Source organism: Coturnix japonica, chromosome 1 (genome assembly GCF_054131305.1).
Source record: "Coturnix japonica strain WE chromosome 1, WE-NBRP24, whole genome shotgun sequence".
Taxonomy (NCBI): domain Eukaryota; kingdom Metazoa; phylum Chordata; class Aves; order Galliformes; family Phasianidae; genus Coturnix; species Coturnix japonica.
This window is the reverse complement of record NC_140663.1, coordinates 60,129,656-60,143,283: the sequence shown is the minus strand read 5'-3', so window position 1 is coordinate 60,143,283 and position 13,628 is coordinate 60,129,656. Positions and strand designations below refer to the sequence as shown.

The following is a 13,628-nucleotide window of genomic DNA, read 5'->3' as shown; positions in this document are numbered from 1 at the left end:
CTCTATTGGGTATCATACCAGAAATTCAGGAGATTAACAAGGAGTTTTGTTTAGGAAGGGGCCTTATCTGCAATAAATAAATAAATAAAACTCTTAGGGGGAAAAAGAAAAAAAACTCATTATAAAAAAGCCAGGCCTGGAATATCTTTCCTTCTAGAATGTAAATCCAATCTACAATTCTGTCTGGTGAGGACACCTCTTGTGGCACAGAGACAGACAAGGATAATGCCCTGCTCCTGAATGAATGCATTAAGCTGCACTACAGATTTCAGCAGAAACTAAATTTAAAAACAGTCAGAGTTCTGAAAATGCCTGCTAAAGCCAGTACAATGTGGTATCTCAATATGTTAACCCCGTTTAGGAAGCTCTTAGAAACCAGAATTTACTTATAGTAGTAATACAAGAACAACTCCATACATTAGATGATTTTAAAAATTCTATATGAAAATAAAGCCAAGGAAATTAATGGCCAGCCTTGCTTCTGTATGCGAGGAAGCCCTGGCAGACAGCACAGCAGTTAGCCTCCTATAACACCTTTGCTGTTGACTCATTTGTGAGTCATCGCATTCTTAGCAGAGACATCACGTTGCAATTCTGTTGTTAGGAGCCAGAGACATTCTGTAAGAAACAATGTATGCGTTTCCAGAGCTGATTCAGACCTGTGTGCAGCAGCAGAATAATAATAGTGTGCCAGCATCTGTGTCTCCCCTTCTTCCCCAGTAACTGCAGAGCCTCAAGTGGTCTGACTGCTGGCTTTATATAAGCAGAGACACTGTCATTCTAAAACTGAGCATTTTTATTTATTTTTTTTTAATATATTTTTCAGATTGTTTACAGCCTCAGCCTTGAAGAAAAAAAAAATCCCCAAACCTTCTCTAATTGTTTTAACCACATTACCTGTGTCAGGCATTATGAAATTTAATTAAAAACTTAATTGCTGGAAGGTAATTAAAAAATAAAACCAATAAAGAGGGGGAAAAATAGTGTTTATCAGGAAAAAAATCAGGTGGGATGGAAGCAAGAAAGTAAGCTTTGAATTGCATTGCTTTTTGGCATCCATAAACAGAGCAAATAAGCCAAAGGAGGTACATCGAATTGCACCACGAAGTCCATAGCAGAACTGTCCAGCTTCTTTAAAAGACATGTAAATTCGTACCAGTCTCAATTTCAAGAGAAATCCGAATAATAAAACTCAGTTTGGAGCCGCTTAGGATGAACCCTTTCATGAAAATGCAGACAAATGGAGGTAAGGTAGCTATCCAAAGACAGCCTTTTAATACTAAGGCACTAACAAATGCCACATTTCCAGCTGCTCTTGACATTTCCCCAATGTTTATGGTGTTCCTCTAGGTGCTGTATGTTTCTGTGATTGGAAATAATGGACTACTTTGCAGCATAAACTACACCAATTTGGGATTTAATGGGAGCTGTAACAGAACACTGCATTTCAATGCACTAGAAGTTGCAAACTCTTAGACTTCAAGAACTGGAAAAGCCTTATTTATTTATTTATTTATTTATTTATTTAAAAGGCCTTTAAATCAGAGAAAGGTCTCATGTAAAAATAAATAAATAAATAAAATAAAAATCCAGAATTTAGATGTGGGAAAAGCACACACAAAGAATATTAATCGACTCAATGTAAGGCTAAATTTTACCAGAAATCAAAGCCATGTTTCACTAGAGAATTAGGCTGGAATCTCACGAAACAGCCAATAAATGAGCGAGGAAGGCAGCCCAAACACAGCTTGGGAACAAAAGCTCTAGTGACTTCTGGCAATATTTATGATCTCAGTTGCCAAAATTCTTTCATTTTTTTTGAGTCACTTGAGGCAAAAAGATGGACTTCGGAAGCATCTAGGTGGCTGTACCCACTACTGCACCACAAAAAATCCTTCTCCATTTCTGCTTCCTAAAATTGACAGTTGCCTAAGCAACTGTGATCAAGACTTGTAAACCAGGCAGAGAACATGCACAAGAAGCCCTATCACACATTTATAGTTGAGGGTTGGCACAAAACATACAGATGGTTGTGTCTTCTTTGAAACCTAGATGACAGAGAAAGAGCTGGAACCCTTTTATCCCAGCAGTGAAATGCAAAACACAGGCTGCAGTCTCAGCTTGTTCCTTCAGCTGAAAAGATTCAAGTATGCCTCTTCTACTTCCCTACTCCTCAGCCTTCAAATTATGCTGGTGTAGGTCCACTTCCACCTCCTCCTCTACAGCAGCAGACTTACTTTGCAGGCAACATTTCACAATTAATTGGTTCAAAAGATGAAAATGAAGATGCCTTTGCAGTGAGTCAGCGAGGTAGTCACCTGGCAGAAGAAGCACCACATGAAAAATACAGTGCAAGGAGAGCTTGTGTGTTCCATGTCATCAGTGTACTGGATACAAGATTGGTGCAGCTGGCCCTTCAAGAACTCAAAACATTTGAAGATTCTTTTACTTTTGAAAAACAATTAAACACTGCATCATTGTAGCATAAAAGAAATCCCTGCAAAGTTTTTCTACTCAGTTGCTGAGGGGTATAATGAAAACTTAAAATAAACAGTACTAACTCGTGGTGTTTTTAACAAAACTAAAAAGAGATGAATGATCCAAAGGTATGCCTATCATGCTAAAAGAGTATCACAGAATTACAGAATGGCTTGGGTTGGAAGGGACCCCAAAGATCATCAAAGTTCCGACCCCCCTGGTGCAGGCAGGACAACCAAACTCCAGATCTAATACTAAACCAGGTTGTGCAGGGCCTCATCCAACCTGGCCTTGAACACCTCCAGGGACGGAGAATCTACAACCTCTCTGGGCAGCCTGTGCCAGCACCTCACCACAATCTCTCTGAAGAACTTCCCCCTGACATCCAATCTAAGCCTTCCCCCCCTGAGCTTAAAACCATTCCCTTTTGTCCTACCGCAGACTATCCTTGTATGAAGTTGATTCTCCTCCTGTTTATAATCCCTTGGAAGGCTGCAATGAGGTCTGCCCACAGCCTTCTCTGCTCCAGGCTGAACTCTTCTCCCTTAACCTGTCTTCATAGCAGAAGTGCTCAAGGTCTCTGATCATCTTTGTGGCCTTCCTCTGGACCCTCTCTACATCCTTACCGCACTGGGGGCTCCAGACATGGTTGCAAGACTCCAGATGGGGCCTCAAGTGGGCAGAGTAGAGACAATCAATCACCTCCCTATCTCTGCTGGCCACCCCTCTTCTGACAGAGCCCAGGATACAATTGGCCTTCTGAGCTCTAAGAGCACACTGTTGGCTCATGTTCAGTTTTTCATCCACCAGGACCCCCAGTCTTTCTCTGCAGGGCTGCTCTCATGCAGTTCTTCTCCCAGTCTGTATACATATCTAGCATTACCTTGACCCAAGTGCAAAACTCTTGCATTTTACTATGTTGAACCTCACTAGTGAGGTTCACCTTTCAAGCCTGCTGAGGTCCCTCTGAATGGCATCCCTTCCTTCCATTGTGTCAATCTACTACTAATCTTGGTGTCATCTATCAGCAAACTTGCTGAAGGTGCAACTCAAGCCCATCATTGATGTCACTGATGAAGATGTTGAAGAGCACCAGTCCAAAGACAGACCCCTCTGTGACACTGCGCATCAATGGCCTCCACCTGGACATATTGCCATCCACCACAACCCTCAATCTATGGTCTTCTAACCTTATTCACCAACTTTTCCACCCCTACAATCCATATCAATCCAATTTAGATGTCAAAGGCCTTGAATAAGTCCAGGTAGATGGCATTGGTCACCTTTCCTTTGTCCAGTAATGTCATCACTCCAACATAGAAGGCCACCAGACTGGTCAGGCATGACTTCTCTTGATAAACCTGTGCTGGCTTTCTTCGATCACCCACTTATCTCTCATGTGACTTAACCAAGATCTTCCAGGCACAGAGGTGAAGCTCACTGGTCTGTAGTTCCTTGGGTCATTCTTCATCCCTTTCTCGTACATGAGAGTGAAGTTTCCATCTTTCCACTCCCCCAGGGACTTCACTTGACAGCCATGACTTTTCAAATATGACAGAGAGTAACTCAGCAACCACATCAGCCAGCTCCTTTAGGACCCTGGGATGAACGCTGTCTGGTCCCATACACTTGTATACATTTGGTCTCAAGAGGCGGTCTTAGACTTACTATGCTCATGTAGTGGAGCAAAAGGGGGATTTACTCCCCCAGTTCCTAATGAAATGTGAGATGTGAGAATTACAAGAATCCTGGCTATCTGTGTAGACTGAGGCAAAAAATGATTTAGCACCTCTCCATAGCTGCTTCTCCTTTCTCATTTACCAAAGGACGTTGTTTGTTCCCTTTGGCCTGCCTCTTTTGCCAATATACCTAAGCCATGCTGGTTTCCTACATCCTCTGCCTGCTTTCTTATTCAGAGGGATGGAGAATTCTTGTGCTCTCACAAAGGCATCTTAAAGGCATTAAAAAAAAAAAAAAAAAAGAAAAAAGAAAAAAAAGAAAGAAAGAAAAAAGGCTTGGATTCATACAGTGTTATCAAGCCATATCAGGATTTCTTTCACTAAATATCTTCATGTGAAAGTGCTGACTGTGTAAAGTGAGAGAAACACTTTTGATCATCAACCAGTCTTGATTAAATTTTCAATGGAAACATTTGTCCAATCTTATTGCTCCTGACTTGAATCTCAGTTGAAACCAATGCCCAGGAGGATTAAGCCTAACTGTTAGAGAAGTCACCTTTAGCATTCATGTTCAGGTTGTTTGTGCTCTTCACTGTCCAGTCCACAGAATGTTCAGCTACAAGAGCTGCTCCTATTTTGTTACATTGGTCCACAATGTCAGACATGGATATGGATGGTATGGAAGTACAGACTGAACATCGCTGGTGAAAATGCATAGCTAATGGAAGCAGCTATGTTGAAAAACAGTGTTTTGCAGCTCAGAATTTGTTCTATCCAATAGTGCGCTTGTTCTTTTTATACCCGTTGTGGTTTCCATGGAAATAAATAGGAGGCATCACTTTTGGAATGGCCAGTGTATTTAGATGAAATTGCGACAGCTGGACACCCGATACTACAAATAAATTAGTATTACACGGCCCAATACATATGAACCCTTTGTGATGAGGACTAACATCAACCCTATACACATTTTCACAAGTTTGAATTCAGACTAGCTCTATTCTAGTTTTCTGGGCTGGGCACCCACATGAGGCTAAAACACAGTACCTATACTCCAGAAGTGTATCTTTTTTGATTCAACAGAATACAAGTTTGCACACTGAGATTGCTCTGCAAAGTGAATTGGGGTGCCTTAAATAGGGAATAACTAGGAGATTTGATGAAGGATGCTGTGAACTGAAGTGTTAATGCAACTGAGCTGAATGTGAGCCCAGCTATACTGTTCTCAGAGCAAAAGCATGAACCCAAGCATTTCCAGGCAAGCACCCTATTCAAGAGGATATTCTAGAAGTTATCTCAGTTTCTGTCAGAAAGCTTCAGGGACTTCATATGTGATTCCAAAACAAAAGAGAAACAACTGTTGGAGCTCCTATATTTTCACAAGAGAGAACTTCCATTTCTCTGGCCAACTCAGCTCTTACTGCTATATTACTATTTATACCAAATACCAGGGAAGATGGAAAACCAGTGTTACCAACTCCTACAACAGTCTCCATTCCTTTTTAAATTGCAGTGCTGGAGGCATATGATTATGTAAGAATCTTGGTTTTCATTTAAAAAAAAAATTTAAAAATGTAGAACAAAAAATTCTTCCTCTTGCAGAGAAAAACTTGAAAATGTGTCCTTTAAAAGAACAAAAGCCAGAAGGCCAATAGAAAGAAATTAAGTTTATTTATCCTAAGATCTCAACTGTGTCAAGGCAATCTCATGAATGTGATGGAGGAATTATTCTTTTTGGATTATTTGTTTAAGAATAAGATTCCCTCACAATTTTATATATAGGTCCATCACACATTAAAAACCACAACACCTCTGGTCTCGCTTTGTTAGTTAAAATTAGCTGGCACGCTCTTAGCACTGTACAAGATAAAGTCCTTTGCCTGTAACAGCTCCAGAATGCCTGGAAGCATCTGTCTTCTTCTCTAACCCACTTGTACTGCAACAAAGACAACTTAGCTCCTCGTGGAAGTGTGGTATTAGAGTTGCCTGAAGTGCAGCAGGCCTCAGTCTAAACCTGAATATCTTCTCGCATGTATTCAATAGAGATAATGGAAAGAGTCTCAGCATATTCTTAGATTTAGAGCCATACCTGACTGACAAACATGTCCCAAAGAAGCTCATCTCCACTAGCAGAGCCTCTTAATTAGTTTTGGTACATAAATAACCAGACTCACTTGTCCCTGGTTTTCTTGCTAAAGAGAGTGAAGTTTTTGCCATGAGGAAGTATCTCTAATTTGATATGTGTTAATAATTTCATGTATGTAGTCACTAAGCAGAACTGGCTTCAAACTACTGCCAATTTGATGCAGAATTGGAAAAGGCTGCCTGACATTTCCTTTAAAGAAAGGGCAAACTCTCTGTAATGATTGTACTGAATTACACCCTAGCTTACACATTACACAAAAGATGACCTCAGTGGTTGTGACACTTTACTACAAAGCTACAAAGGACTTCCATTTGTTGGGCTTAATTATGCTAACGATATAGTATTTCCCAGGTTACATGCAACATACAAATTCCACTTACCAAAGCTTTTCCTTCATTATTCCCTTCTGGATAGTGTGGGTTAAGCTGGAAAAGAAAAGAAGTTAAAAACTATCTTGACATCTCACATACATTTCAGAACTTTGGGAGAGGGACTGGTTCAGTTCTTTATTATGTATTATTCATCCTGCAACAGAATTATGGAGTATTTAGAACTAGTATTGCAATTAGAGTATGAAAATTAGCAATTTAATTTCTGGTTGACTTACTGGCTGTGTCCTCACTTCAGAAAAGTGAATCTTACAATCAAGCTTGTTAGGAGAAGGCTTTCAAATAATAATTTAAAAAAAAAAAAATGATGGAGAGAAAGCACAGTTACTATTCTAAATATAGCAAATTACGGTCACCCCTACCAACACACAAACACTTATAGGACTGACCTTGAGCCGATGTATTGAGATAAAAATTAACACGTTTCACATCTACTAAGATTTTACAGAACAGTTAGCTCAGAATCAACACCTCTTCAAAACAGAAATGGCAATGTCATGACAGACAAGTGTTTAATTACTCTGTGATTCTGTTTAACCATTATTAAAGTATTTCCTATGTCATACCAGGATTAGTAAGTGTTAATTAATAACTAAGGTAGCATGAGATGCTTGGATGAAAAAATACTACTATAAAACATTGCTATTTAACAGTGTTTAGTATGATTTTACTTTTGACAGAGAAAATATGTAGACTAGAAGATGAGGGATTATGTAGGAAGACATATACTCAGATAAACAAACACACATACACCCACATACTGGCTGCACACAAAATGTTTCCTGATTTGATTTACATAATGAAACGCTTCTACCTCAATATTTGCCACAGTCCCTGACACATTCATGTATGCCTTCAACAGGTTGAAAATGTGGAACCAAAATTATTACTTACAAATGGTTATGCATGTACATCTTACAGGTAAGTACAGTCATTTTCCTGGCATGAATTTGGCATTAACAGTGCGGAAGAGCAAGAAGTGAATTGCACAGGGCAAGCTGAATGAATTCCAGTCATACTTTTTAATATTACATTATCGTCATACGTTTAACGTTACATGGAAAACTGTTGTGTTTTTGTTTTCTTTTTATCAAGTCTGGAGGGGTTTTATTATTACTCTGCTGTTCGTGTCTCTTTAACAACAACAACAAACAAACAAACAAACAAACAAACAAACAAAAAGACATCTCTCCACTTCATAAGAAAAGAGGAAAACTTTTAGACAATCCTAAAATTGCTGAAAATCTCTTTGCTTTCTATCATGACTTGATGTGTTAACACATCAATGGACAAAGCTATGTTCTCCTACCTTCATTTCATTATTCACATTATCCACTGCATCACCCTCACAAGTCGATGTTACAGAGCCTGCTTTCCTCCTTGCATTAACATCTATCCCCAGTCTTTTGTTTCGCACCTTCATAACATTCCCACACAATCTCTTAGCTCCCATCTAGTTCTATTATAAAGCAACAAGTTACATGTATATGTACACATATGTATATATATGTATATATAAAACTGCCTTCCTATAGTTTTGGTTTCTTCACTAATTTTCTCACACTTCTTTCGGCATTACTTTTGTTTACCCAGCATCTTAAAATAATTTGAGTTGCCCATTTAGACAGTCAAACTCTGTACCTCTGGGCCTCCATCAAGAGCAGAGAAAATTATCAGGCACTGCTTCTCAATCACTTAAGGCCACATACAGTGGCCTTTCAACACAGGTGCAGAGAAGGAAAAGCAAGGTTAAATTGAATCCTGCCTTCAGATTCTGCTGGCTGTAAGCAAGCTACAGAAATTCTAGGTTATCTTAGTTTTGTCACTAAACTCAGCATGGAAAGCTATGCACTGAGGACTTGATCTTTAGTTGGAATAAATCTATGATGCTTCATTAAAGGACTCGAATGACTATAGTTGTCTACACAGTATGAATTGAGCCCTAAGCCTTGCTATTCTTCAACTGTTTTCTCTTAATATAGTTGTGCTTTAGAAAAAATATATATATCAAGAACAGGAGAAACTTTGGAAAATCTCACTCCAACACTTCTTCTAGCCTACTTTAAAAATGACCAAGCAGATTGCATTCAGATTTTCAAAATAGTTCACTTCTGGACAGAGGAAAACATAACGCTCAAGTTAAAAAAAGAAGTATATCCCTAATGATGGCTTTTCTTCCCCCACTGAAACAGAAACAAAAAAACTAAAGATGCTGTTAAGAGAAAGTTTGAGATGCTGATGTTAAACAGGTTAAGCAGTAAACAGGACAGAATGAAGTTTTAGAGCTGACATTAATGCCCCCCCTTTTCAGGTCTGCTGCTGTCATTTTCATTTCAGCTGAGGCTGCTGGTGTCAAGCATCTGCAAAAATCAGACTATTAGCTTCTATCATATATTTCTATATTTATACTTATAGAGAGGTGTAAATCATGTAGTGTTTTAAGTAATGTTATATACTGAGTCCTTTCCAAAGTCCAGATACAACAGAATGAAGACACAGCAATGGCCCTAGCTCTCCACTTTTTCTGATACTCTTCAATGAGTCTCTTAACAAAAGAATCCTTGAAAATAACAACATTAACATTTGTTCCAACAAAAGAAAATAAATTTGTTCCTTGTTGCTAATGAAATCAAGCAATATTCCTAAGATATTAAGAAAGTAAATAAGAATGCCATGCTAAAACGGATCTCATCTAAGCTTATCAGTATTCAAGCTTTTTGAGGTCACTGAATTTATTGAATTTCCAGTGTTCCCAAATTGTACCCAAAATACTGTATACTTCAGTCAGTAAATATAAAGAACATGACACATCGTAAACTGCAGAGCTCAAGAAAGTATAATTATATAAATCACTGTAGTAATAGATCAATTTTTAAACTATTTTAAGGGCATAGTTAGCTTTTTTTGTGATGTACAATAATTCAGAAATTCTAATAATCCAAGGCATCTTTTTCAATAAATCTCAAAATAGCTGTTTTTTCACCTTCACTTGGTCAGAAAAAAGAAAAAGAATCACAAACAAGAGTTCAGCTTCACCATTGCTGACAAAAAAAAGCCAATATCAAGGATCTAGAAACTCGTCTTGTATTATGGTAAGCTCATGGGACTCACTATGTTCAGTGATTATGTAAGGCAAAGCCAGTAAATGAGAAAACATCAATGGCTATATGGTGGTAAGGAGAGTGCAGTATGCATCAAGTAAAGCAGATTGCACTAGTAGAGTGTAACTAGGGAAGAACAAAGGAAAATTCACATTACTGAAGAAATGTAATGACTGCATGACAAAAAGCAATGGAAACAGTGCAGCTTAAATATTACTCCTGAATAACTGGGTCAAGGTAAGTGATTGTACTTTCACCTGTCATTCACCCCACTGCCATGTAAAAGGCAAGCCCTATTACATGGATTTTACAATTGGGCAATTCTAATATAACCAGCCGTCACAGTTCAAATGACGATGATTCACAACACCATAGATATTTGTTTTTTTTCACTTGCTTATAAGTACGAACAGAGATCAATCTCTACAAACCCTCCAGACCACACAAAATCCCCTAAACTCCAGAAAATGGGGTTACCACATTATCTTTAATGGTTTAACATACATGGACCATCAGTAAACACTGTCTTAAGTACTACACAAGGTTTTTCTTATGATGAGGCCCTACTAACAGTAGTTATGGTAAGTAACTGTGAATGCAGTTTGCACTGTATAGCATACAGGAAACATCTGGGAACTAAATTTGGTTTAGACTGACTCTACTGGGGAAGAGAGCTTGGAAGTGGCCTAGCAAACTCATCAGCAAAGAAGGACAGTCAATACCCTGAGAAGGTTCCCACAACCACGCAACATCAAATTTCAAGCACTAAAATCATTGACTACTTCGGCATTTTTAAACAGAATCATCATCCTGCAAAGTCTACATAGGATGAAAGAGTGGTCAGGCAGTGGCATGGGCTGCCCAGGGAGGTGGTAGAGTCACCAACCCTGGAGGTGTTCAAGGAATGTTTGGACACTGTGTTGCGGGATGTGGTTTAATGAGAACTATTGGCAGTGGGTGGATGGTTGGACTGGGTGATCCTGTGGGTCTTTTCCAACCTTGGTGATTCAGTGATTCTATGACTAAGATGCAACTTTCAACTGTATGTGTTTGTTTCTTACTACCGGTAGTGACTGCTCAGTCAATGCAAGTCCCCAGCTAATCCTGAGAAGTATCCTGTTAGATCGAGTGCCACAAGTCCCAGGCTTTGTTAATTCCACCAATCATTAAAGATGGTCAAATTTATACCTTAAGTTTTTCAATACTCCTGAGATTCCACTACTGAGTAGAACAACTTCTCATTAAATATGCTATTCTTCTTTTTTTGTTGTTGCTTTTTGGTTGATTGGTTGGTTGGTGGGTGGTTTGGTTTGCATATACAATCACAGTCACAAATCACAGTCCATACTGTAGGCAAACAATTTAGAATTTTGCTTTTACACAGGATGCTATCTCCTTAGGCAGAGGAATGCATAGGAAGTACCTCAAAAGGCTATTTTCAGACACTTGTTTAATTAAGAGAGGAAAGTTTGGAGAAAAACACTCATGCTTATTTTAATCACATTTTGTTGACTAGGTAAAAGATATTAAAAATAACTCATCAAGGAAAGAATCAGACTGTCAAGCTAAAAGAGTATTTTAATTACTTGATTAAAACCAGGATTAGTCAAAGAATAAAAGGTTCCAATTCAACACATAAAAACAGTTTCCATTCCATTTGATAACTAGCCCATTAACACAGAGCCTGTTACTCAATCAATGAGGTTAAGTGGTTTGAGGGCAAAAAAGCCACCACAAAAGAAAAAACAAAAATCAACTTCTCATGTCCTTCTTCTTCATTAGACTGACTTGGTTCTTTGTTACGTCATACTGATTAGCTTTCAATAAATCCAAGGAATTTTTGGACAATTTCAAAGACTTCAGTGGTATTCAAAGAACTCTTGCCATCTTATTAACTTGCTGGAGAAAGAGTGGCTACAACTCTACTTAGATTATCTATCCAGAACAGCCACAGCATCTGGAGCAAGGCTCCTGATAATCATCATGTGAGGAAAGTTTAAAACCTGAAAAGGACATTTATTTCAGGATTGTGTTTTGCTGCTCTTTTGCTTACAAGCCCAGCCTTAGCAGATCAGACTAGTTTCCAGGCAGCACTTAGAGAGCTGAATCTTTCCATTGGCTTCAGGCACAAGCCAAATTAAGTGGCCACAGACAGTGCTGGGAACCCGCTGTGAGGGAGAACTGTCTGCTAGTCAAAAACAGGAAAGCGAACCAGCTCTGACACCTTCCTGGCCCAACTGTTCACCCTTGTAAGAAGAAAGGATAGGTCATCTTGAAGGCATTTTTAGTGCTGTAGCAATGGCAGGCCAATGCTTACAGTATGCCTAATTCACAACTGATTTAAAGGTCACACGCTGGTGGCAAAAACTAGAGCTGTCTAGGAATGTCATTCTACTTTAGGCCAGGAGAGATTACTGGCTGGGAAATCCCTTCGCTTCTACCAAGATTAAGGGTAGAGAACCTGATGTTGAGCCCCATGTAGCAATACCCCACTCAGCAAAGGAATTAAAAAGGAAGAAAAGGATGTAAAAGATCCTTTGGTCTAACCTGAATACTGGGCCTCACTAGGAGTGTTTATGTCAACATGTGCCACATGAAAAGGCATTCTGAACATTAATAACCCCTATGACTTTCAGCAGCCCTCCCAGAAATAACTACGGCTGGCTGAACTAGATATCATTGACATTTTTACAGTTTAATAAATAAATAAATAAATGAAACTTTCTAAACCTTCATCAAACATTAAAAATAAAAGTGGTATAAATATAGTTTACTAAAAGCTTCTCAAATTATCTTGAAGCAATAAGAAATAAAATGCAACACAGAACCGACCACGTTTGCCATTTTGGAACACATCAAAATGCAATAATACCAGTTGTTGTGTTTTTAATAACCGAAGCACCCCGTATAATGACTAAATGACCATAAACATTGTGTTTATGTCTTCACACTTCCTTGCCTCGTAAAGCTCATACACATACAAACACTTCTCAAATGCAGCCAACTTCAGGCAGGATGGAAAAGTCCTAGCTGAATACCAGCTCATAGATCACCACTGCAACACCAGCTTGCTGAGAGAAAAAGCTATTCCCAAAGATCCAGGTTTTTGAAGGTATGAGCACACTGACACACACAAATGTTGTTCCTTGGTCAGGCCAAGAAACTGAGCTGCACTCCCAAGGTCCTCAAAATCCTTTGTAAACCTGGCCCTGGTTTTGCTACAGGAACTGTGGCTTTCAGAAGTCACATCCAAACCTGTGCAACAGGTCAAACTGGCTCTGTAAATCAGTAATCCATTCTCCTCCTCAGTCTCTGGATCTCTTCCATCTCTTCACACATAACTGTAAATTATTCTGCAGTCCTTACAGAGCTTTAAAACAAAACTACAAGCCTCCTATGAGATAGTGAAAAAATGTAAATAGAGCACACAGCGCTAAGTTCACTCTGTCACTTTGGCATGCCTTTTTCTTACAAGATCCTTTAACTCCTGAGCACAACGGTCTGAAAAGATCAGAATGCTGTATTAACATTTAACAAAAACACGAGGGAAAAAACGGCTCAAATGGAAGATTTTGAAGCAATCTTCAGGTAAAGAGGTCCCACAGTAACAACAAGCTAAATGTGTGAGCAGATGCAAAAGCCTTGGTGGATGCTGCCATCTCCTGGTACCTTCTACAGTTTATGTAATGTTATCCTTGAGCAAACAGTACCTGCACATCATCTCAGTTAAACTCTGTTTTTATACAGTTATTTTTCTTACTGTTTCTAAAGACAGATGGAAACACACAGAATTCAGTTCCTCCATTTTAGCTGTGTAACAAGAGAAGTACATTTT

The 13,628-nt window shown here is 38.8% G+C and overlaps 1 protein-coding gene across 6 annotated transcripts in view; it reads right to left on the bottom strand.

Annotated features, from left to right (window-relative positions):
* Positions 1-13,628, bottom strand: part of ITPR2 (inositol 1,4,5-trisphosphate receptor type 2) — a 253,887-nt gene that overhangs the window by 185,446 nt on the left and 54,813 nt on the right. For 5 of the 6 annotated variants that reach the window (XM_032446237.2, XM_085541626.1, XM_085541637.1 and 2 more), the window contains exon 10: positions 6,684-6,728. The exons of the other annotated variant lie outside the window; for it this stretch is intronic. In XM_032446237.2, the coding sequence (XP_032302128.2) occupies positions 6,684-6,728 (45 nt within the window). The remainder of the gene's footprint in view (positions 1-6,683; positions 6,729-13,628) is intronic. 6 annotated transcript variants of the gene reach the window in all.